The 24,192-nt window shown below is 40.4% G+C and overlaps 2 protein-coding genes and 1 long non-coding RNA gene across 3 annotated transcripts in view; 2 read left to right on the forward strand and 1 right to left on the reverse strand.

Annotated features, from left to right (window-relative positions):
- LOC133506409 (sialoadhesin-like) overlaps positions 1-24,192 on the forward strand; it is a 42,191-nt gene that overhangs the window by 14,707 nt on the left and 3,292 nt on the right.
- Positions 12,776-19,258, reverse strand: LOC133506410 (uncharacterized). Its single transcript, XR_009796489.1, has 3 exons — positions 19,067-19,258; positions 18,448-18,570; positions 12,776-13,032 (listed from the first exon to the last, which is right to left on the reverse strand). It is a non-coding gene; the product is annotated as an uncharacterized LOC133506410 (long non-coding RNA).
- On the forward strand, positions 15,581-22,616 carry LOC133506408 (protein turtle-like). Its single transcript, XM_061830525.1, has 5 exons — positions 15,581-16,079; positions 18,471-18,707; positions 19,183-19,452; positions 20,130-20,191; positions 22,454-22,616. The coding sequence occupies exons 1-5, from the start codon at positions 15,710-15,712 to the stop codon at positions 22,469-22,471; spliced, it is 957 nt and encodes a 318-aa protein (XP_061686509.1). The 5' UTR covers positions 15,581-15,709; the 3' UTR covers positions 22,472-22,616.

The raw sequence follows: 24,192 nt of genomic DNA on the forward strand, positions 1-24,192 counted from the left end.
AAAAAATACAAAATACAGCACATAAAAGTGAAGATTGAGAAAAGTGTTTCAAAATGTGCTCAGCAAACGGCGAGTGCAGACAGTGACGAGGATCATCAGTACGAGGTCGTCTACTCCATGGTGACTTTCTCCAAAAACGCTCCCACCTCCGCCAACGTCCCCAATGCGAATCGGCATGAGGACAACAGTATGGAGTATGCCACGGTCAGTTGCAGCGACAGCCGACCCTCAATGTAACCTCAGCATCCTTCTTTTCTTCTTTTTTATGAGCCTCTTAAAATCGACACAGGTATTCTGAATACGCCTGAATCCAACACGAGTACTTCACTGTACTGGAAAATGTAAACATATATCCTCCCTCAACACCAGATTCACTTATGAACATAAAAAACTGGGTGGACACGAGTCTCATAACAGCGCACAGAGGAAAAATGTTCCAAGGGCCCACGCTCTAGATTGAACAGGAAGTCGGCTAGTTTGGTCTTAAGCAGCCATTTTGGCCGCATTTCCTCAGTAGCCGACATGAAATTGGGTGGACGTTTATCTTTTCAAGAGGCACGAAAAATAACTCTTGGAGACCCTTTTCTGAAACTAAACCAGAGATCTGGTAATTTGTTTGCTAATTTGAAGCAGCCATTTTGGGAGAACTCCCTGTCATGCCCCTGGGGAGTTTTTTTTGTATTCTCCTGAAACAAATGAAATTCAACAACATTACAACAAATTAGTGGAAATGTCAAGCGTGAACAGATGAACAAAAAATAATCCAATGCCTGAAATTAAACAGGAAGTTGGCTATTTTGGTTTGAAGCAGACACTTTAAGAGTGAAATCCATAAAAATAATCATTTGAAAAAAGCCTCAGGCACGAGTTTCACCGAACTACATGAAATTCAGTGAACAATTCTCTCATAACAAGATGCACAACAAAAAAATGACCCATGGATAAAATTAACCAGGAAGCCGTCCACTTCGGGTTGAAGCAGCCATTTTTACCCTATTTGCTCTGTAGTGCCTGCTGGTAATAGCCCCTGGCAACAGTTTTACTGATAGACAAAATTGGGTGGCCATGTCCGTCATTGCAAGAGGCTCCAAATCATCCCAAGTCTGAATTGTATCACTTTGATCACACAGTACGGCTACGGTTCTATTGTAGTACCTGACGATGGCCTATGGTCTTTCCATCTACAGGCCAAAGGCTCAAGCGGAACCCGAAGTGTCCGTACTGTATGCCACAGTGCAGAAAAACAAGATGTGAACTCATCCTGGGACAGCCAAACCTTGGGCTGATTTTTATCCCCCCTGTCATTAATAAATTAAGTTCACATTCAGTATATAGTCTTGGATATAGAAACGCTAGTCCAAAAAAAAAAATATGGGAAAAACTTTTTTTTTTTTAACTTTTCCCATGTTTATTATAATTGTAATGCAGATTTTAATTTCAAATATTGTAAGCGTCTAGGTTAAAATTGAGTGGGGGGTGATTATCATATTTTTAATGCAGATTTTTGGGATGATTACATTTATTTAACAGACCAATTAGTTTCTTTCAAGAGCTCATATTATTGTAACACTTGAATGTTTGGATTTTTTATTGTTTATGTTTGAATCTGAACAATAAGCTACTTCTTTTGAAAAAAAAGTTGACCTTAGAAAAAAGCCGCGTGACATGATGCCTTTTAGAGGGTATGTAAAGTCTTCTATGTACCTTGTGCTTACATTATACATTTTTTACGCTGAATTTGAATCTGAAATTCGTTATAAAGGAAACATTTTTGTTTTTCAATTATCATCAAAAATTGATCACACATTTCTGGATGCACCGGAAATACACGAGTACACAGGGGAAATAGGGACGTGACGTCATAAGTTTTGATAAACATGGCTCCTGCTAGACTCCAACGTGAGGACGACGATGAATTTCCCGGTAATTCGAGCGATGAACATGATTCTGAAGGGTCCCATTAAGATGGTGAAGAATACGAGCTTTATAAAGGTGTTAAGGGGTATTATTTTGAGCCAGTTAGACAGAACACATGTTCAAATGCAGACGAAATAGCTGGTGATGAAGGTGCCGAGCTAGCAGTCAGATCCAGGGAGGACGACACGCCTCGTGGTGGAAACACTGACCGGTAAGCATTTGTGAAGTTGTTGTTTTTTTTTTATGTAGGCATACATTGATAAATGGAAATGGCTTCGCTATCACAAATGAATATATTGAGTTTTTGGTCTTGTTTTAAAATGATGCAAACGCAGTATATTTAGTCTAAGTTGGTATATTTTCACAAATAAGCATTTTAATGAACAAAATCCATTTAAAACGTCATGTTAATTTGAGAACCAACTGGTGGTCATAACTTGCTTCACAAGAAATACATTTTCACGTGGTAAACTGATGCATAATCAGTTAGTACTCAGACCCGTCCATCCCCACTTTAGTCACAATTATCCCAAGATGTCATGAGCAAAACCGCTCAACTTTATACTGAAAACTGTAAACTGGTATCTTGTGGGTTTTTTTTTTTTTTTTTGGGGGGGGGTGGCCACTAAATGCTTAAAAAACAAATGTAAATGGGGTGGATGGTTCTGTGTACTGGACTATAAGCGTCTTTAAGCTGTAGAAGTTTGTGAATTTGAACAGATTGTTTTAAAAATATATCCACAGGTGTACATGTAAGTGCTGCATACCCATGGAAACAACAGAAGAAAGCTGTTGTTGTCCTGAGTCAACATATTCACCAGAAAATGGCAGACCATCCAGACCAACAGCTGCAGTGCACCCAGGTTTTATTGTGGCAGATGGCCAAGAGTACACAGGATTTAAATGGTCTATAAATCACTAAATGATTTAGGTCCTGAATACATGAAAGAAATGCTTACGGAAAACAAACCCAGTAGACCTCTGAGATGGACTTACTCAGGTCAAATAGTGGAGCGCAGAGTCCAAAGCAAACATGTGAAGCAGCATTTAGCTATTATGCTGTACATAAATGGAAGAAGTTGCCCACAGAGGTGAGGTCAGCCCCAAGTGGGAATGTTTTTAAACCCAGGTTGAAAACTCTTCTTTTTTCTCATGCTTCTTTATCATTACTTGCACTGTATGCGGTTTTGTCTTTTTTTTTTTTTTTATATTTTGTCTGTCATTTTTATTGTTTTAATCCTATTTTAAATGTTTTATCTCTTTGATTTCAAATGCCTTTAATCGTATAAGACGCATTGAGTTACCTTGTGTATGAAATGCGCTATACAAATAAATTTGCTTTGCTTTGCTTTACATTCTGAATTTTTTTTGTTTTGTCTTTGTGGAAATGTTGATGTATATGTTTGTTTATGAAGTAAATATACAGCACAGAACTAAAATCATCGCATTTTTTTAAATTAAATATGTTTCTCTCATAACATTGTCAGTCGATGCTTATTTGGTCTGTCAATATGAGCATCTTGAGGCCACCTGAGGTTGAAATACACGTTGCAGTATTTTCTCTGCTGTTGGAAAGATGTGTTCCTTTCCCATGAACAGGCAGTTCATCAGTCAGGCAACTTTTGGAATGTACCAAATTTGGAGATTCATCTGCTGGTTCAATGTCAACCTCTTGTGCAGAAGATGCTTCCTGCACCATCTGTAATTAATATAGAAAACTAAGGTTCAAAGTTTATAAAAAGGGGAAAAATGTATAGATAAAGCACAGGTTCAATTCAATCTATTCCAGGTGCACAAATTATTTTGATAAATTGCAAACAGGTCTCCTATTCTGAGAGTGACTTGTATGTAATACTGCTTGTTTTAATACTATGTAGTATTTTATTAAAATTAAAAACCCTTCACAAATACAGAAATAAATCTACAAATAAAAGGTTCGTATCGGGGTTTTGTTAGACGCTAATCCTCACAAGGCGAGGCTGGGATTGAACCCAGGTCCTCAGAACTGTGAGGCCAACGCATTCAAGCTCCTCCACTGTTTGTACACAATATTAGGTCAAACGATTTACTGTTCGCCAAAAACAACATGTGCTGCCTTCATTCAACCATGTCAACAGTGCTCAAAGTTCTCAGGAAATAAAAGATGATCAACATATCACTGCAACTTGTCTTTTAACAAAAGCTCCTCACAGTTTTGGTACTTTCTGTGGGGACGCTGAGCTTGTCGAACCGTGTCCAGGTTCAGCAGCTGATCCAAGTTCGCATTTAGTCCTTTTAGCAAAACTATTCTGTTCAGATGTCGGAACTGGCTGTATGGTAGGCACTGATGCGGGTTTGATATTTTTTTTTACATTTAAAACGCATCTCAGACCTGAGTCCGGCAGTAATAGAGCCTGGGGTCAAATGTTCACTGCATATGAGAGACTGCTAAGCGGGTTTGGAAAAATTAGCTCTCTTCGTCTGCACAAACCCAACCCACCACCTTCTGGGGCTTGGGTCTTCGGAAAAATAATGGAAACTGTGACTTGAACAATTCAAATTGCTAGAAAACTTAACCACACACGTCTTCACCATTTTCATGGATTGTTTTTAGCTTACAATCACTGAGGAATTCTCGAAACAAGTGGGTTTTTCCTCGGTGTCAACAGGCAATGCTACGACTAAAAGCTAGTTGCACAACAGCAGGTCTCCTAGCTGTGACGTCAGAGGTAAATGTTCCACCCACCACTCACGACAGAGGCTTCAGATGGTGTGTGGAAAATGTTAATTTATTGGCTTCACAGCAGGAAAATTCTGTAAAAAAAAAAAAAAAAAAAAAAAAAAACACAACGGCTCTCAAGTCCATACACAGCCACATTCGCTACACAGCCTCCTTTTTCGTGGGATCTGACTTTTCTTCTTCTCCTTCAGTCAACTGCCACCTGCTGCCAGGCAAAACATGCAAACCTATCCCCATCTCCCACACACAGAGAACATAATAACAACATGATAACGATTAGAAGAGATAAGTGCAACAAAACAAATTCTTTACAGGTGCTACATTCCTCCCCTGTTAAATAAATGTTGACACAGCATGGACTAAACAAATGTAGGAATTAAAATGTGCTCTCCATGTGCATTGTTTCAAAACCATGAGTGAATTTTAACCACTTTGCATAAAACCCAAACTATTTTAATGGTATTCCAACCACGAAATAGTATTCACTCACGTAGACAATATTTTTCTACCAGGTGAATGTATACAACAAGATTTTTTTTTTTTTAAGTGCTAACAGAATTATTATTATTTTTTCCCTCTACCAGTCTCTATTACTCTGCTCGAACGTCACAGAATTATCCTAGACCAGGGGTCAGCAACCCAAAATGTTGAAATAGTCATATTGGACCGAGACAACAAAAACCAGCTGGAGCCGCAAAAAAATAAAAGCCTTATAATGAGGGCAACACATGCTGTATGCATCTATGTTAGCCTCTTATCAAAGTGACAAAGTTGGCTACAAATGCATAATGAGCATTTATGATTAAATGTTTATTTTCCCTGCAGTGCATTCTGTAAAGAACGACACACCACGTGACCTGTTGTGCGATGCCGCCTCAAGTTTAACTTCATTACAATATTAATGAATCATGTTTCATTCCTTTGATGAAATGAAAGAAATGCAATAAAGAAATCTGATTTTGATGTCATTTTGTTTTGAGAATTGGAAAAAAACAACAAAATGGAACGTGCATAACGTGCCCCCTATCTAGGCACGAAACAGAGTGCAATAAAACATAGCCTGCGTTTATAAAAATAAAACAGCAGCCTTTTGAAAACAGCTACTTTGATAATGAATATATGCCTATGAGAGGATTGTGTTCTTACCCATTTCATCCGACTTGTGTTTTTGGACATCACTGCTCAGCTCCTTATCTGTGAGTGGTTTTCCACGCTTTATTATCTCCCGGGTTGCAACAAAACTTGCAGCAGTAGTGGAGTTTGGAGATGCAATCCACTTCTTAAATCTATTTTTGCACTCCTCTAATTTCCCCAGATGTCATGCAATTGCACTTTTCTCTCTTTCCCGAATGGATACTCGGATGCAAATGTAGCATGCCTTCCCTGAAAATGTGGAAATTGGAAATATCCACATGACTCTTTTCGTTATTTGCCAACTTCTCGCTACAAAGCAACCATTCAGGCAATCCTTCCGCATTGGCAATGAAAGCAAATGATTCGGTCCAAGAAACGTTGAATCCGCTGTTCTCCTCAGTTATTTTTCTCTTTTCCTCCGTGGGATTCATGACCCATCACACAGCCGCCAGTTTGTTTACAACAGCCATTGATCTAAAAAAAAAAAAAAAAAAAAAATACTGGATTGCCCATTTATATCGAGCTGTGTCGATTGGTTGAAGACAATTGGCGGCCATCTTGGTACTCCCAAAACGCGTGGAGGAATTGGTTTACAGGTTGGATTATGGCGGGGTTTTCCCTCAAAATATGGCATGTAATTTGGCATTAAAACTGGTCGTGTGAGCTTGACATTTTTTCAGTTTTGTTAACATGAAGTATTTTTGATGTGCAAAGGAAAGACGTATAACACCGTGGCTACCAAGAAACCTTGCATATTACCTTGGGCCCAATTTCCGTGACGTTAATTTTTTCCCAAAATATGCTGTGAAGCACGATGTGAAATGAAAGCATTCGATCCAAGAGTGCGGACGAAATTTCTGACAGATATATATTGATTAAGCCAGGGAGGCCCCAGGAACTTAATAAGGTAGAACAAATTTATGGGATTCCGTAACTCGACACCGTATAAACTGACACATACCGTAACTCAACATTAAAACGGAGGTCCCAGTCTCCAATAATACTATTGAAAAGGTTATGTGTCAGTCAACATTTCTCGAAGTTGACACAAAAGTTGTGGTCCTAAACAGTGTCACGTTATGCAGAGTTTACTGTCTGTTGTTTGACCCGATATCAAGAATTTTAGAAGTGAACGGGAAAAGAAAAAAGGTTACCTTCAAAAAGTGAAATCTGGAGGCTTGCTGCCACTCAGCCCAACATACTCGAGCATGATCCGAAATTTAACATCCAAACATACCAGTAAGATCAACTTTAAGGGACATCCATGTATGTTTTATTTAGAAATATATTTCCACAGACATTTAGTCCCAAGTGTTAACACTGAATATGTAAATACATATTAACAGCCACGAAAGTGGCGATTAACGTAAGTCGGCATGGTTGTTTTGGGAGGATCAAGATGGCGGATATCTGCTTCCAGCGACTTCAACTACGATGGCCATTGTGCTATCCGGTCTTTTTAAAAAATTTTTTTAATTTTTAGATCAATGACAACAGCCACAGCCTAGCATCTCGCCCTGCGAATAGAAACGTATGTCACAGGCTATGACGCAAATCTTTGTTGACAGAAATATTGAAATGTAATATTTATTCTACACATTCTTACAGCATTGGAACATGTTTGTCCTTCCAGAGAAACCATGTTAAATGAAAAAAATATATTTCTCTTAACTATCTTTTTCCATTTTCAAACATTTTTGAAAAAGCTCTGGGGAGCCACTAAGGATTGCTAAAGAGCCGCATGCGGCTCTAGAGCCATGGGCTGCCGACTCTCGGTGTAGTGTGTTGGCTCCAAATTTGCAAAATGGGGAAAAATATGAGTACACAAAAGAAAAGGGACAATTTGACTTGCAAGGATTGGAAATATGTCAAAGCACAAGTCCCAGATGAGCTAAAATATTTAGATAAATAGATTACAAAATAAAAATTCGCTGACCAGCTTAATTCACAAAAATAATTCAGTTGAAAGATGACAAATTGTAGAAATCAAGGTGACCTTCATAAAATGGTCTAAGATTGTGGTTACAAGAAGGAGAAGAAAAGAGAGGAAGGAGTCAGATAAAGGAAAGAACAAGAAAGTTAACAGAAAGATAAAGTAAGTAGTCAGAAAGTTCTGATGGTTCCCAGAGGCAGGGCCAGTGCAAAGTACAATAGATACAGAAAGACAAGAGGTACAAGTTAAGAAAGGCACACAGAAAAGAGAAAAACAACCACACCCTGACTTACACCACCACACAGAATGACTTGATCAGATGGAACTGACTTGAAATGATCGAAAAGACTGGGAGGAAAACTATCTTCTCCACAGACTGCTGCACAAATGACCAACTTATCACTAAGTTAAGGCGACTTATACCCAATGATCCAAGTCATCAACCCCAACACGAAATGGCGCCGACTTAACTATTTTAGCGTATCGGACTTGGACTATGGGTGATGTTGAAAAAAGGCTGTGCAAGATAACACGTAGTACAAAGGCGACATGAATCAATATGTAGAAGATGTGGAAAATTTGAAAATTCAGAGACCAAACCAGCGTTTTAGACACAGCAAATTACCCTAAAATAGGAAGAGTAAAACGAAAGGATGATGAGCTTTTTGAGGAAAACAGAGTGAGAATGACAACTGTATTCAAGTTTAAACCATATGACACACAGTGGGAGTGGCTGGGAGGTTTCGTCAAAAAAAGTCAAACGGCAACTGATTGGAAACTTCATCAAAAGTGACGCGGTATTTACTCTTATCTCTTAACAGTGAAAGAGGACATATTTTGAAAAGAAGTTCCAGAATGCATACGGTCGATAGGACTATCAGATGCGAGACTCATTAGGGAGCACAACCTGTACAAATTGGACTAAAAACAGAATATAGGGTAGTTATGAAACAATATCCATGAAAACCAGATGCATGAGAAGCCATAAAGCCAGTAATTGAGTCATTAGTGACTGCAACGGTAATAACAGAATGTCGAGACTCTCCCTGCAGCACGCCTATTTTCCAGGAAAGAAGGCGCCCCCATCTGGATGTTGGAGAACGAATCAAGACCTCAAGACAGCGGGCACCTTGTGTCTCAGACAAACACACACATTGCCAAATTCATTAAGACCAGAAGCAAAGGTTTTTACTGTGGTGGATTGGGTTGCATTTGCAATTGCATTTGAAGGCAAAAATACACATTTAGATGGTTACCTCAAGGGTATTGTGAAAGTCCAACAATTTATTCACAAGTTACGACAGCCAGTATGTCCACATTTGAATTATCGAGTGGCAATCAAATTCGACTTTATGTAGATGATGTTTTGGGTGCATCACCCCACAAGGAAACTTGCAAAAGTGACACAACAGCATTGTTGGAACATTTAGCACAGGAGGGACACAAGGTTAACAAGAATAAATGGCAAATTTGGAAACAACAGGTTTATTACTTGCAACACAACCTTAGTACAGGAAGAAGAACAATTTTAGACGACCAAAAATTGTTTGTACTGAATGCACCAAAACCACAAACGAGGAAACAAATTGTCATTTTTAGGCCTGACTAATTATTGTACCATGGATAACAAATTATGCAATAACTGAGCTTTTGACCACATTAATGTACGAGGAAGACCTCAAAATGGCATCATTGTTAAAATGAACAGGAAGAAGCTTTCTGTGAGATAAAGAAAGAACTAGTGCCAGATTATAGCAAAGGTCATTTTATGACCTCAGTTTTTATCTGGGTGTAGCATGTGGATTACCCCAGTGTGTAAGAGCAGTTATTGCAACATCTATTGCTGTAGAAATAAGTTCAACCATAGTTTTGTTCCATCCTCTGATTCTAAGAGTACCACATGCAGTCCCTGCATTCCTTTTGCAGACAAACATACGACACAGAACCCAGCAACAATGTTTCCCACGCCTTGAGGATGGTGCAAAGCAAAGAAAGAAATTCTTTACAGGTGCAACATAAGCCACAAGAAAGGGAAGGTCAAAGTTCCCAGACTTTAATTCATAAATACTTCTATTTTTCGGGAAAAAACATCAAACAAGATATACATTTTATGGTCTAGTTGAACATATATTTTCGTCTCGATAAAAAAACTTAAGCTTGAAAATGGACGTTACTTACACTTGCTTAAATACAGTACTTAGGATACTGTACAGTAAACTGTATACTATGCAGTAATCGATGATGTACACTATACATCATATGTATGTACATCATATGTATAGTGTACAGCAGAACATTCAAGACAGAGTAATTTATTTATTTATTTTTTTAACTTGGAAGTACTGTGTATTGACAGCAGTCAGAGATGATCTCGCTTTATTGAGCGGCGCCAACTGAAATTGCGAGGAAATATTTCCTTCCATCCATTTTCTGAGCCGCTTTTCCTCACGAGGGTTGCGGGAATGCTGGAGGCGATTCCAGCTGTCAACGGGCAGGAGGCAGGGTACACCCTGAACTGGTTTCCAGACAATCGCAGGGCACATGGAGACACACAACATCCCGGAAAACATTCGGCAGGCATCAGAGCTAAGATGCGGCCACCCCATCTGGCTCCTCTCAATGCGGAGGAGCGGCGACTCCGAAGTAAAATGAAAAACCTGCTGTAGGAGGATCGAACGCATTGTGGGTTAGGATGTTGTCAAGCTCAGTGTGAGCGTTGTCTTTAAAATATCTACAGTGACGTACATGTATGCTCATCGGACACTCAATTAGGCACACCGTCAGTGGCAGTTGTAGGAAGTTTTAGTTTGGGTGGAAAGGGCCTCACTAGAGTGGGAGGAGGTTACCCACCTCCACCCCTCAACACACACATCAAATATAGATGCAATTTTCTCCATTCTTCAGGTTTTACGCATGTCATATCAATAGCTTCATCTTTATAATTTGTAAATTTTAGAAAGATTACAATCTACATTTGGTCATGCTTTCACGCATTCAGTCATTTATGTGTCCAAACAGTCATAGCAAAGTGGGAACATGTCATTCCAAAAGTGCACTTTTGTAGAAATGTAGTCTGGGAAAAAAAGTGTGTGAAAAAAGTAAAACCAAGAAGCGTTTGTTGATTAACTTTTTTTTTTTATTTTTTTTAAACAGTGAAAGTGTGATCATGCTTATCTAAGGAAAGAGGAAGAATGTCACCTCTCGCTCTCAGAATTTTTTTCATTCAGAGACGACGACGGTGAAGAGCGGTGAGCATTAAAATCACATGCACAGGAAATATGAGCCGGACCATATTTGCCATCTTTCTCTTCTGCGTACAAGGTACAACCTCGTCTATATTTTTACATTGGTTAGAGTGACTGAATTTGCACAACTTCAAATGCTGTTTTTTCTACTTTTTATCATCTACGTTATCAACAACAACATACTGCACACATGCCATTCAAAAAAACAAGTTTATTTTCTCCGGGGATGAGACAACACAGAAATTGAGGATCTTTAAAGCGACATACTAGAGTAGTTCACATGCGGTTTTCTGCTCAGTAATACGAGTGGTTTCCTTCACTTCCTGCCATAAAAGTCTTCTCGATGATTTTAATCATTCAAAGATCAGTCAGAGAGAATCCAAATGAGAAAAAGCCTTAATGGCTAAGTATCTAACAAAACACACGGAATTTGTCCCCGGCAGTCAGTGCTGCCCTGGTGCGACGATGTTCAGAATAAAAAACAAACAAACTAATGAGAACAAAGAACACGAGACATCCAGTTACGAGGAACTACACGATTCCTTATAAGAGTCACAGATGTACAAGGTGAAGAATCTTCTTCATTTAGAACAGTTGAGAGTGCGTCAACGCCCCACATTATGTTAAACCTTGTACTGAGTACCCTGACATGTCTGCGGTTCACTATTATAGACCAGTGCAATGATAATTGTGCAAAGGGAGCAGTTTCAAGTGATAAGTCGTGCAATTGTCTACAGCATGTATTACGAATACGAATACTGATTGAACCGTCAGGATGTGACAGTGTGTCCCATGAGAGAACAACATCAAGAAATGTAAAATTTGGATTAAAACACTTTTATCAAACGCACAAATCGAATGACGTTCACCAGACACGTCATAACGCTTTGAATTCAGTGGGATTGGATGTTACATTGCTTCCAAATGTGTAATTTGCATCAGCTCTGGTTTAAAATCAAGTTTGACATAAACACAAATCAAAGTGCATTTCAAAATTGTCCTGCATATCAGCCATTTATTGTGCTTTTACATTACTTTTAGATTGCCTCCATATTTTGGAATCTAGATTAGGTTTGAAATATACTTTGACATAAACCCAACAAATCTGACAACATTTGAAGGATTTAAAGTGTTCAATTTACTTTTGTTTTCTATATTGACTCTGCTGCTGGATCATCATAAAATAACAACCCATAATAAAAGGGTACTTTGGGTGAGTGAAAACCAGTAGGTAATGTAGACAATCTGCGACAAAAGTTTGTAAAGAAAGCAAAAGAAAGAAACATTTGGCCATTTTGTCTTTTTTTTAACAGTGGAAAGTGTATTCACGCATTTAAATGTAATACATTGCTGCACAAACAGAACAAATATGAAAAAGGTGCATGACTGTCGTGTCAGAATAATATACTTGAACATATTGCAGTTGGGGCGGCATGGTGGCGCAGTTGGTAAATTGTTAGCCTCAAAGTTCGGAGGTCCCGGGTTCAATCCTGGCCCCGCCTGTTTCGTCTGGGCACTCTGGTTTCCTCCCACATCCCAAAAAACATGCAACATTAATTGGACATTCCAAATTGCCCCTAGGTGTGATTGTGAGTGCGACTGTTGTCTGTCTCCAGGTGCCCTGCGATTGGCTGGCAACCAGTTCACGGTGTACCCTGCCTCCTGCCCATTGACAGCTCGGATAGCCTCCAGCATTCCCCGCGACCATCGTGAGGATAAGCGGCAAAAGAAAATGAATGAATGGATGGATATTGCAGTTAGATTGCTTCCAAAAATTGAATCTGGACCAGAAATAATAATAATCACAAGGATCCGTTATACAAAAAAGAAAGTCAATCACAACAAGTTGACGACAAGAACAGAGAAAAACCAAAGTAGGTGCCAAAGATAAACAAGAGCTGTTTCATTGCCGAGTTGAAAATAGCCGATGTTGGTGAATGCCGAATTTCCACGGGTTGTAGTTCCACGCCTGAAAGTTCACCTGATGGCGACAAGGACAGTGAGGAGACTTGAATCAGTCGACTGCAGGTTCCGTGGGGAAGTGTAGTGATGGGTAAGAGCTGAGAGAGAGAGGTTCACTGGACCTTTGGGTGTCAATATTAAGAAAAAGTTCTGTGTATTATTTTTCCAGAATCATCCACACATATAAAAATTAATAAAAAAAATAAAAAGAACATGATATTCCACGAGTTAATTTCCATGTTATTTTGAAAATGTGTTTCAGTCTTCCACGGATTGGAGACAAGTCCCTGGGGGGGCTATTATGACAAGAAAACCGTCTGTGGCCTGACAGGAAGCACAGTCACGCTCAACTGCTCCTTCCGGTACCCGAAAGGAAAGGACGGCCAACAGACAAACGTTGAGAAGAGGTTGTGGTTCACAAAAGTTTCTGATTATCAACCTGAAGATCTCAGCTTAGACCCCGAGTACTCTGGTCGTCTGGACTTTAACTGTGTTGGCAAACAGTGCACCTTGTCAATCAGAGAGCTGAGAGAAAGCGACGCGGGCGTGTACAAGTTCAGATTTGTAACAAACCTGCCTGGGGGAAGCTACACTGTCATGCCTGGAGTCAATCTGACTGTCAATGGTATCGATACTCACTAAAAGCTCGTAGCCACCAAGCAGGAAGAGCTTGAAACCACTGCTCTGCCCCTCTCCCCAAAGTCTCGTGTGTGGGAGAAGTCACAAAATGTTCACACAAAATGTAGTCTCACAATAATAGAATGTATTAGAAAAATATATATTTAAAAATATTCAACAAAGGCAATCACATTTTGAGGAGAAAATTACATTTTTGAATCTTTGGTATCCCCTTAAACACACACTGAAATCAAACATATTGGGAAAAAAAATGGAATGATGTTGCACAAAGGTTGAATTTTTCCATCAAAATGCATCTTCATCAATATTGTTTTAAAATCATATTGAAAGAAAAGTTATCCTTTCATAAGTCATATTTTTTAACTCAATCATCCTGTATATAATCTTACAACAATTCCAATACTGTTGAGAAATTTTCATATTTCAAATTAAAAATACATCATTACAGATCATTTTATTTTCAACACAATTATTGGTCTTATTATGCAAAAATTTGTATTTTATTTAGAACAACGATCTTAAGAGAAAATTTGATTTTTCAAGACTAATCACAAAATTGGCGGCACCGTGGATCAGCTGGAGAGCGTTGGCCTCACAGTTCTGAGGACCAGGGACTTTCGAGACTTTAAATTGCCCCTAGGTTATATTGGTAGTGCGACTGTTGTCTGTCTCCATGTGCCCTGCGATTGGCTGGCAACCAGTTCAGGGTGTACTCTGCCTGCTGCCCGTTGGCAGTTGGGATTGGCTTTAGCACTGCCGCAGCCCTTGTGAGGATAATCGGCTCAGAAAATGGATGGATGGATGAATGAATCACAAAACTGTGACAGCAAAGTGTTCTTCGCAAGTGTGAGGTTTAGGGTTTGAATCTGGGCTTGGGACTTCCTGCGTGGAGTTTGCATATTCTCGCCATGCTTGACTGGGTTTTCTGCGGGTACTCCACCTACATGTTGAGTTCATTGAAAATTGCCCAGTTTTTTAAATGTGAGTACGAATGCTCATTTGTCCTTCTGTGCCCCGGGATTGGCCAGCGACCAGCCCAGGGTCATTTTTTTGTTTTTGTTTTTTTACATTCTTTTTCACAAATTGATCATCAGATGTGTCTGGTGTGATATATTTTTGTAGGATGCCTTTGTGAACCCACTCTGTGTTTGAAAAAACGGCTTTTGATAAGAAGTATGACACTGGCAACCAATCCAAGTTGCTGCTCTAAAACGGTTTAGCCTCTGTTACGATTTTGTTACGTGTGAATTTCGAATTAATCCCCTTGGTCAAAACAGCAAGATACTACAAAGCAGTTGTATTTCATTTAAGACAATTTAATAACACACAATATAATACAACACAATACAATCACACCCTAACACAAAAAGAGTTTAGTTACGTGTAACACGACCGAACAAGCCAAAGAACGTATAGTCACTACAGTCCGAACAAATCTCCAAGTAGTTGAATGTTATTCACAGCAAATGTTCCAGAAATGTCCAAAAGACGAAAGGCAGAAGGCAAGGTGGAAGAAAGCAACTCGTTACTCGTTAAGCCCCGATGGTTGTAAGAAGCCATGTCGAAAAGTCATCGTGGTCCTTAAATAAGCACTTCTCGAAGTTCCAGAAAGATCCACCCCTGACGATGTAATAAAGTACAGAAGTAATAAAGAAAGTACGTAAAAAGGAAAATAAAGACAAGGAGAAAAAAGAGAAAACAGACACTCATAACAACTCCGGAACAAATAATCATGCGGGTCACACTTCATTTGGGAACAGTTCACAAATTTTGACAATGAAAACACAAACATTGACAAACAAAATTCTGCTTGGTGGAAATGAGCTTTCACACATTTCCATTGAAATAAATGTGCTTTGACATTTGATCTCAATTTGTTCTACACGGTCGTAGATCTCAGAGTAGTTCCAGAGGAAAACAATCAGGGCAAAACTCTGAGTTGTGAGACCGAGTGCAAGCTGGGGTCTTCTCCTTCATACCTCTGGTATGAGAACGGACGGGAAATCCAAAATGAAAACTCCCAAAAGTACAAACCTGGATATTACTCCAAACACAGCTACTCCTGTGCTGTAAGAGGAAATCAGCAGCTTTTATCTCCTCCAGTGTGTGAGTTGACTCCTGCCAGAGCAGTTTTTAAGACTTTGTTCCTCGCCAACTCTAATGCTGAGGTGCTTGTTCAATCTTTCAGGTTGGGCCAACAGATGTAACATTGTCCGTTACCACAACAGAAACATCTGCGCCCTTAAAGGCTCGTCAGTGGACATTAATTGCATTTACGGAACCAACTGGAACTGGAACATCGAGACCAAATTCTGGTTCAGAGCAGAGACAAATCCCTCTCCACCTCGGAATCTCCAGTTGGACAATCACTACCAAGATCGTGTTGAATACCCATCAGCACCGTACGGACAATCAACTCTGAGAATTAAAAACGTGACTGAGAGCGATTCTGCTGAGTATCGCTTCAAATTCATCACAAGCAATTTTGAATGGAAAAGTACTTTACCCGGAACTACTTTGACAATCACAGGTAAGTGAATCGTAGTATTTGCCAACATTTAGGTTTAGCATTGAAAGTTTAAAATAATACATCACAAGTTTAGCTTTTAATTTCAGGTATTTACTATACATGCCAAAGAGACAACTTACCAGAGAAGATCATAATATTTGTCACATCCCTAAAAGCTTCTCAGCCATTGATAACCCCAAATGTTAGCATTCTTCGTTTGCGGCAACATGTGAAGTCAATATCCACACTTAAAGCCAATCATATGGAGCATGGAGTTTACCTTATTTTGATACTGTCACTGTCAGCTCCAAAGTCCAATATGGATTTCCAATTTAGGTCCAAACTCTACCCTGAGGTCACGTGTGAGTCCCAAAGTCAATGTAGAGAACCAGTTTGGATATCAAAATCAAGGCATAGGCCAACCATGAGGGCCAAAGTGAAGCCGGGGGTCGAGTTTAGGGCTCAAAGCTCATGTGGTGGTCCATCGAACAGTGAAGAAAATAAGTGTTTGAACATATATTGCAAGTTCTCCCACTTGGAAATCTTGGAGGGGTCTGAAATTTACATCGTACGTGCATGCCCACTGTGAGAGAGATCATCGAAAAGAAAAATCCAGAAATCACAATGTATGATTTGTTTACGATTTATTTGTGTGATACAGCTACAAATAAGTATTTGAACACCTGAGAAAACCAATGTTAATATGTGGTATAGTAACCTTTGTTTGCAATTACAGAGGTTAAACATTTCCTGTAGTTTTTCACCAGGTTTGCAGACACTGCAGGAGGGATTTTGGTACTTCCACACAGATCTTCTCGAGGTCATACAGGTTTCTGGGCTGTTGCTGAGAAACACGGAGTTTCAGCTCCCTCCAAAGATTTTCTCTTAGGTTTAGGACTGGAGACTGGCTAGGCCATGCCAGAACCTTGATATGCTTCTTATGAAGCCACTCCTTGGTTTTCCTGGCTGTGGGCTTTTGGTCATTGTCATGCTGAAAGACCCAGCCACGACAATGCTCTGAGTGAGGGAAAGAAGGTGTTCCCCAAAATCTCACACTACATGCCCGCGGTCATGTTCTCATTAATACAACGCAGTCGTCCTGTCCCATCTGCAGAAAAACACCCCCAAAGCGTGACGCTACCACCCCCATGCTTCACAGTAGGGATGGTGTTCTTTGGATGGAACTCATCATTCGTCTCCCTCCAAACACGATTAGTGGAATTATGACCAAAAAGTTCAATTTTGGTCTCATCTGACCACAAAACTTTTTCCCATGACTCCTATGGATCATGCAAATAGTCATTGGCAAACCTAAGACGGGCCTTGACATGTGCTGGTTTAAGCAGGGGAACGTTCCGTGCCATGCATGATTTCAAACCATGACGTCTTTGTGTATTACCAACAGTCACCTTGGAAACGGTGGTCCTGGCTCTTTTCAGGTCATTGAAGTCAAGTCCTGTCGTGTATTCCTGGGCTGATTCCTCACCTTTCTAAGGATCATTGAGACCCCACGAGGTTATATATTGCATGGGACTCCACTCCGATTGAGAATGACTATCATGTTTTGCTTCTTCCATTTTCTAATGATTGCTCCAACAGTGGACCTTTTTTCACCAAACTGCATGGCAATTTTTCCGTAGCCCTTTCCAGCCGTGTGGAGTTGTAAATTTTTGTCTCTGGTGTCTGTGGACAGCTCTTTGGTCTTGGCCATGTTACAAGTTTGACTCTTACTTATTGTATGGTTGTGGACAGGTGTCTATACAACTAATGACCTCACACGGGTGCATCTGATTCAGGATAATACATGTAGTGGAGGTGGACTTTTAAAGGTGGTATAACAGGTCTTTGAGGGTCAGAATTCTAGCTGATAGACAGGTGTTCATATACTTATTTGCACCTGTATCACCCAAAAAAATCGTTAAAAGAAATCATACATTTTGATTTCTGGATTTTTCTTTTTAGATTATTGCTCTCACAGTGGACATGCCCCTTCGATGAAAATTTCAGACTCCTCCATGATTTCTTAGTGGTAGAACTTGCAATATCGCAGGGTGTTGAAATACTTATTTTCTTCACTGTAAGTCCCAAAGTCCAAATTGAGTCCTAGTTTTTGAACCACAGAGTAAAATGTCTAGGTTGAAAACAAATTTGAAAAGAAGGTCCACTCTGAATCTCAAATTCAACATGGAGGTCCAGTTTGCGAACCAAAGTCAATATGGTGGTCTTAAAATGAATGTGGAATTTCTGTCTCAAGGCTGTGATTCACTGACACAACCAAACGTCCAAAGAATTCTTTCTTTATGATGCTTTGCAACACATGCAAGGTTTTAAACTGGTCAAACCAGTCTCTGGACTTAAATTCTAAAGAGCATCCCGGTCCGAGACCCACCTTTTTGCTCCTCTTCCCTCCAGCTGTGCAGATGCAGGTGGTAGACGTCCAAGTGGAAGATTCTCATGTGTCCGCTTGGCTGTCATGTCACACGAGCTGCAGGCCGGCAGCTGTTTTGTCTTTCTGCTTGATGAAGAATGGAGTTCAGTTTGATTGCACAGAAACACAGAGGACGAAACAGCTCAGAATGCGTTTAAATCCTGGAGACTATGTCACCTGTGCTGTCCAAGGATATCCCCTCAGCGTCTCTTCTCGCTTGTGTGAGATTTTTATATGCTTAATTTCATTCACTAAATTGTTTTATACCTAAAACTGTTTCATTAAAATGTTTTTAGAACTCTGTATTAATTTGACTCAATGAATGTTTGTCTAACATGTTTATTCTAAATAATGAAATAAAATAAAAAGTTAAGCATCCAAAATTTAGAGTTTACTTTTTTAAACAATTGGTTGATTTATCGAGAGTAGTAACCTAAACTATTTAGGTATTTGTTTAACTTGGTCACGTCAGACATAACAGTCTGCTTGCGCTCAAGCCCATTGGGGGCAGTGACCCACCAGAAGGAGCCGTGTTAAGAGTATGAGTGCCACCTGCAAGACTGGAGTAGAAATTTATCACCATTTCCCACTGGATGTCCGGATTCAGTCAAGCGAGTTCGACATGTTTCAGATTGTTGGACTTCAGTGGAGGTCTCCTCTCCTCAGACTGACTTTCTCCTCCATCTTCTCCTCCAGATGCTCTGAAAGCCCCCAGGGTGCAGCTGAGTGATCGAGGTGAGATCCTGGAGGGTCACTCATTGACTCTGACCTGCAGAACTGACATTCAGACATCATATCGACAACATTGGTACAAGAAGATAAGGCCTTCAGGTCAACAAGCTTTGGGGACCAGACCAGAACTGGTCTTCACCCCCATTCAGTCTTCAGACTCAGCAGAGTATTTTTGTGTTGTGGAGAATGACCTTGGGAAGCGGACGTCGCAATCTGTCATGATTGATGTGAAATGTGAGTACAGTTCAGTGTTTCCCCGTTATATTGCAGATTCATAATCTTCCTTTTGTTTTTATAGTTTCTTACAGTGGCGGCACGGTGACACACTTGGTTAGAGTCATGGCCTCACAGTTGCGAGAACAAGGGTTAAAATCCCGGCCCCACCTGTGTGGAGCTTGCATGTTCTCACCATTTTCTACGGGCACTCCGGTTTCCTCCCACATCCCCGAAAAAAGACATGAATTCAAAACTCTAAATTGCCCCTAAGTGATGATTGTGACAGCGACTATTGTCTGTCTCCATCTGCCCTGCGATTGGCTGGAAACCAGTTCAGGGTGTACCCCCCACCTCTTGCCCAATGACAGTTGGGATAGGCTCCAGCACTCTCGTGACCCTTGTGAGGATTAAAAAAAATGAATGGATGGGTTTCTTACAGTCTAGAGGCAATTCTGAATTTAGAGTTGTGCCACAGCATGGGGGCACCAGCGAGGTTCACTGGAAGATATTCCAAATAATTATGCGGAATAAGAAGAGGCAAGAGAACAAAAGAAAACCAAACCAGTCGCTATTGCTCTGAATCAATCATTTTCAAACAACAACAAAGTCAAAACATATCCGCGATGATAAACGGGGGTTTGCCGTACAGGTGTAAATGAGCTGCTCACCAGTAAGTCCAATGTTATCTTCCTCAGATGCTCCAAAGTGTTCTGTTTTGAGGCTGAGTCCACCACAGGACATCCAGGAGGGCCAGTCAGTGAGTCTGACCTGCACCTGTGACGCTTACCCAGCCGCTAGCTACACCTGGTACAAGGACAAAAAAAATTGTGCTGCAGGGAGCAGAAAGAAATTACAGTTTCATTTCCATCCGCTCAAAAAATGCGGGAAGCTTCTATTGCAAGGTTCTAAATGAAGAGTTTGTTTTCAAAACACGACATAGGCATTTTTTTTCAGATTTACGAAACTCGCGACAAAATTAATAAAAATAATAATAATAATTTTGGCGCGAGTTTCGTAAATCTGAAAAAAATGCCTGTGTCGCGTTTTGAAAACAAACTCTTCAAATGTATATGGAAATTTCACATCCTCGCAGATGTTCATAAATGTTCAATGTAAGTCCTGAAGTCAGTGTGGATTTTCAGAATAGGAACCAAAATCATTTTGAAAGTTTCGACAGCCCAAGTCAATCTTCACCATTGAACCCTACAGAACATACATTTAATCTTTTTTCCCCTCACTTAAAATGGGAGTTAGAATTTTTTAACAAACAAAAAAGCACTTTTGTCAAATATGTTAAAACATTCATCACAACTTGACACGATACGATGAATATGATGTGTGAAATAAATCAACCGTGCATGCAGAACCTTGTAAAAAAAAAAGTAATGTGATCACGATTGTACCAAAAATTACCGATACCTCGTTAGTCTTGTCTCTACTTGGTGGTTGTCATGCAGGAGCAGTCGTTCCTTGTAAGAGAAAATTGATGCAGAGTAACAGACGATTTTATTTGTCACCGTTCATACATATCATGCACTGCTGTTGGTAAAAAGTGATTTATTTTTCTCAGAATATTGCAGACCTTTACAAACTGGCCTGGAATACAACAAATTCTGAAATACTTATATTTCAGGGGGAAAAAAAGGAAACAAATATTCTAAAAGACATGAACAAAAGCTAAATCACTTTTACATTTGAGTAAGCAAACAAAAAACGTTTTGGGGTTTAGAAAACAAATGCAAATGCAGAAACCCTTTTACAAAAAAACAAAAAACATTTACCAAAGACGACATGTCTGGAAAGGGAACGTCTCATTTCACAGACATTGCTGGAAATCCCACGGCCTTTCTCGGCAAGAGTTGCTCCGCTTCAACATGATTGGCTCCTGCATTGCTACAAGGGTGGGCTAAGCAGGAAGTTGATTAAAGGTTGATCATTACGTTTAGGGGAGGCCCGGTGGTGCAGCTGGAGAGCGTTGGCCTCACAGTTCTGACGACAAGGGTTTAAATCCCGGCCCCGCATGTGTAGAGTTTGCATGTTCTCCCTGTGGATGCGGTTTCCTTCCACATCCCAAAAACGTGCAACATTAATTGGACACTCTCAATTGCCCCAAGGTGATGATTGTGACTGGGACGATTGTCTGTCTCCATCTCCGATTGGCTGGCAACCAGTTCAGGGCGTACGCTACCTCCTGCCCAGCGACAACTGGGATCGGCTCCAGCACTCTCGTGGCCCTTGTGACGATAACCAGCTAAGAAGTGTAATTGTTTTTTTTGTTTTTTTTTTTTAAAGTAGAAATGTTCAAAGTGATAAAACTGTTTTAAAGGAAAATGTCAAATGTCATTTTTCAACAAGAGATTAAATCTTCCAAAAGTTATGTGAAAACATTAAAAATGTAAATTGAAGAAACTGCAAAACTGAAATATAAATTACTTCAAAAGTAAAATAGAATAGTTTGGGGGAAAAAAAATCTTTAAAATGGATTTTTAAAATTACTTGTTCCTGTGTTTCATTAAAATAAGTCACAAAAAATAAGTGTTGAAATGCTAAATATGAAAAAACAATGTTGAAACAATTGACAAATCAGTAACTCAACATTCAATGAAATTAAATTGTCCCAAGTGTTTATTATAGTATAACAAATGGTGAAAAAAATAAATTTTTAATACATACATTTCTTGTTAAATACTGTAATGTTAAAATGTTGAATATGATAAGGATGTTTTAAAATGCTTCAAACCAACCAATTAGCTTTTGTTGTTGCTAAAATATTCAAAATTGTAAAAATGTCAAATATGATAGACATGAAAATATGTAAATAACTATAAAATGGCTCAATTCATTTTTTGTGTAGTGTATAATGAAGCTTTATAACTTGATAAAAACCTGATCTGAATTGTTAAAATTATGAATAATATAAAAATGTTACAAATTTCAATAAGGTTTTAAACAATTGAAGTGATTTTTTTTCTTTTTTACGCAAAAAAAATTGGAACTACATTAAAAGTGTTCTTTCCAGATGGTCCTCGGCATGTGAACATCTCTGCGAGCCCCTCCAGTTCCGTCACCGTGGGTTCTTCGGTCATTTTGACATGCAGCAGTGACGCTAACCCCAACGCTGACTACATTTGGTACAAGGACAACGAGGAGTCACCCAAATCCACACAGGCAGTCTTCAACATCAGCGATTACCAACTGCACCACGACGGCGAGTATCGCTGTGAGGCCCGGAACACCTTGGGGAGCACCAACGCCACCCACCGGCTTTACACAGAGACTCGTAAGTCATTGTCACGTCTCCAAGGTGTTTCTTCTGCGTCCGTCTGGTCGCTTCAATGTTCCCCTTCCTCAGGTCCCCTGAAGGCGGCAACCATCGGTTGCGTGACGTCAGTTGTACTGCTCATCTTGCTTCTCGTCACCATCTACATGCTCAGGTCATTTTTTTCCTTGGGAAAATATACTTCAAACTGTTTTTGCAAAAATCTTCCTCAAGCCGTCACCTTATTGGGGTGGGAGGATTTGTGTTTCCCGATGATCCTAGGACCCAAGTTGCCTGGGGCTTCACACCACTGGTAGGGTCATCCATTGCAAACAAGTTTTAGGTGAGGGACCAGACAACGTATGGCTCCATACACCCCTATGAGGAGAAAAATCGATGGATTCAGTTTTCCCTTGCCTGGACTTGGGCCACCGGGGTCCCCCTTCTTGGGGCACGAAGGTGAGTGCCTGGTGCCCCTTCCCATGGGCTCACCACCTGTGAGAAGGGCCATCGTGGTCGGGTGCAATGTGACCTGGGCGGTAGCCGAAGGCAGGGACCTTGGTGATCCTATCCCATGTTACAGAAACTAGCTCTAGCTACATGAAATGACACAATTCTGGCAGGGAAGGAGCCTGAGCTGGTGCTTGAGGCCGAGAAGTTCAGGCTAGATAGTTGGACTTACCTGAACACACTGCTTGGGCTCTGTTACCAGTCCTCTCGAGTGGGGTTTAACTCTGTTTCTCTCTGGAGTTACCCATGGTGAGAGGCGCCGAGAATGTGTGGGTGTATTTATTGCTCCCTGGCTCGGCGCCTGTTTGTTAAGGTTCACCCAGGTGGATGAAAGGGTAGCCTCACTTTGTGTTCTTTTGGAGGGACAGGTACTGACTGTTGTTTGTGCCTATCCACCAAACAGTTCAGAGTACCCACTTTTTTTGGAGTCCTTAGAGGGAATGCTGGAGAGGGCTTCCTCTGGGCACTCCATTATTCTGTGTGGGGACTTCAATGCCCATGTGGGCAATGACTGAGACCGGGAAGGTTGTGATTGGGAAGAAAGTGGTCGGTTCTTTGGGGATATGGAGTATAGAACCCCCTGATCTGGGCTGTTCGGTTCCTGTACGACCAGTGTAAGAGTTTGCTCCACATTGCCGGCAATAAGTCGGACTTGTTTCAAGTGAGAGTTGGACTCTGCTCTTCGCAGGTGATGTGGTTCTGTTGGCTTCATCAAGCCGTGACCTCCAACGCTCACTGGAGCAGTGTACAGTGTGAAGCGGCTCGGATGAGAATCAGCACCTCCAAATCTGAGGCCTTGGTCTTCAGTCGGAAAAGGGTGGCGTTCCCTCTCCAGGTCGGGGATGATATCCTGCCCCAAGTGGAGTAGTTCAAGTATCTTGGGGTCTTATTCAAGAGTGAGGGAAGAATGGAGCGGGAAAATCGACAGGCGAATAGGTACAGCGTCTGCAGTGATGCAGACTTTGTATGTAAAGAGGGAGCTGAGTTGA

This window comes from Syngnathoides biaculeatus, chromosome 9, assembly GCF_019802595.1.
Source record: "Syngnathoides biaculeatus isolate LvHL_M chromosome 9, ASM1980259v1, whole genome shotgun sequence".
Lineage (NCBI taxonomy): Eukaryota > Metazoa > Chordata > Actinopteri > Syngnathiformes > Syngnathidae > Syngnathoides > Syngnathoides biaculeatus.

Coding starts and splice junctions, on each gene's coding strand:
- LOC133506408 (XM_061830525.1), top strand. CDS start 15,710: ATGCTGAGGTGCTTGTTCAATCTTTCAGGTTGGGCCAACAGATGTAAC. Junction 16,080..18,470: donor AACTACTTTGACAATCACAG/GTAAGTGAATCG, acceptor TCTTCCCTCCAG/CTGTGCAGATGCAGGTGGTA. Junction 18,708..19,182: donor CAGCGTCTCTTCTCGCTTGT/GTGAGATTTTTA, acceptor CTTCTCCTCCAG/ATGCTCTGAAAGCCCCCAGG.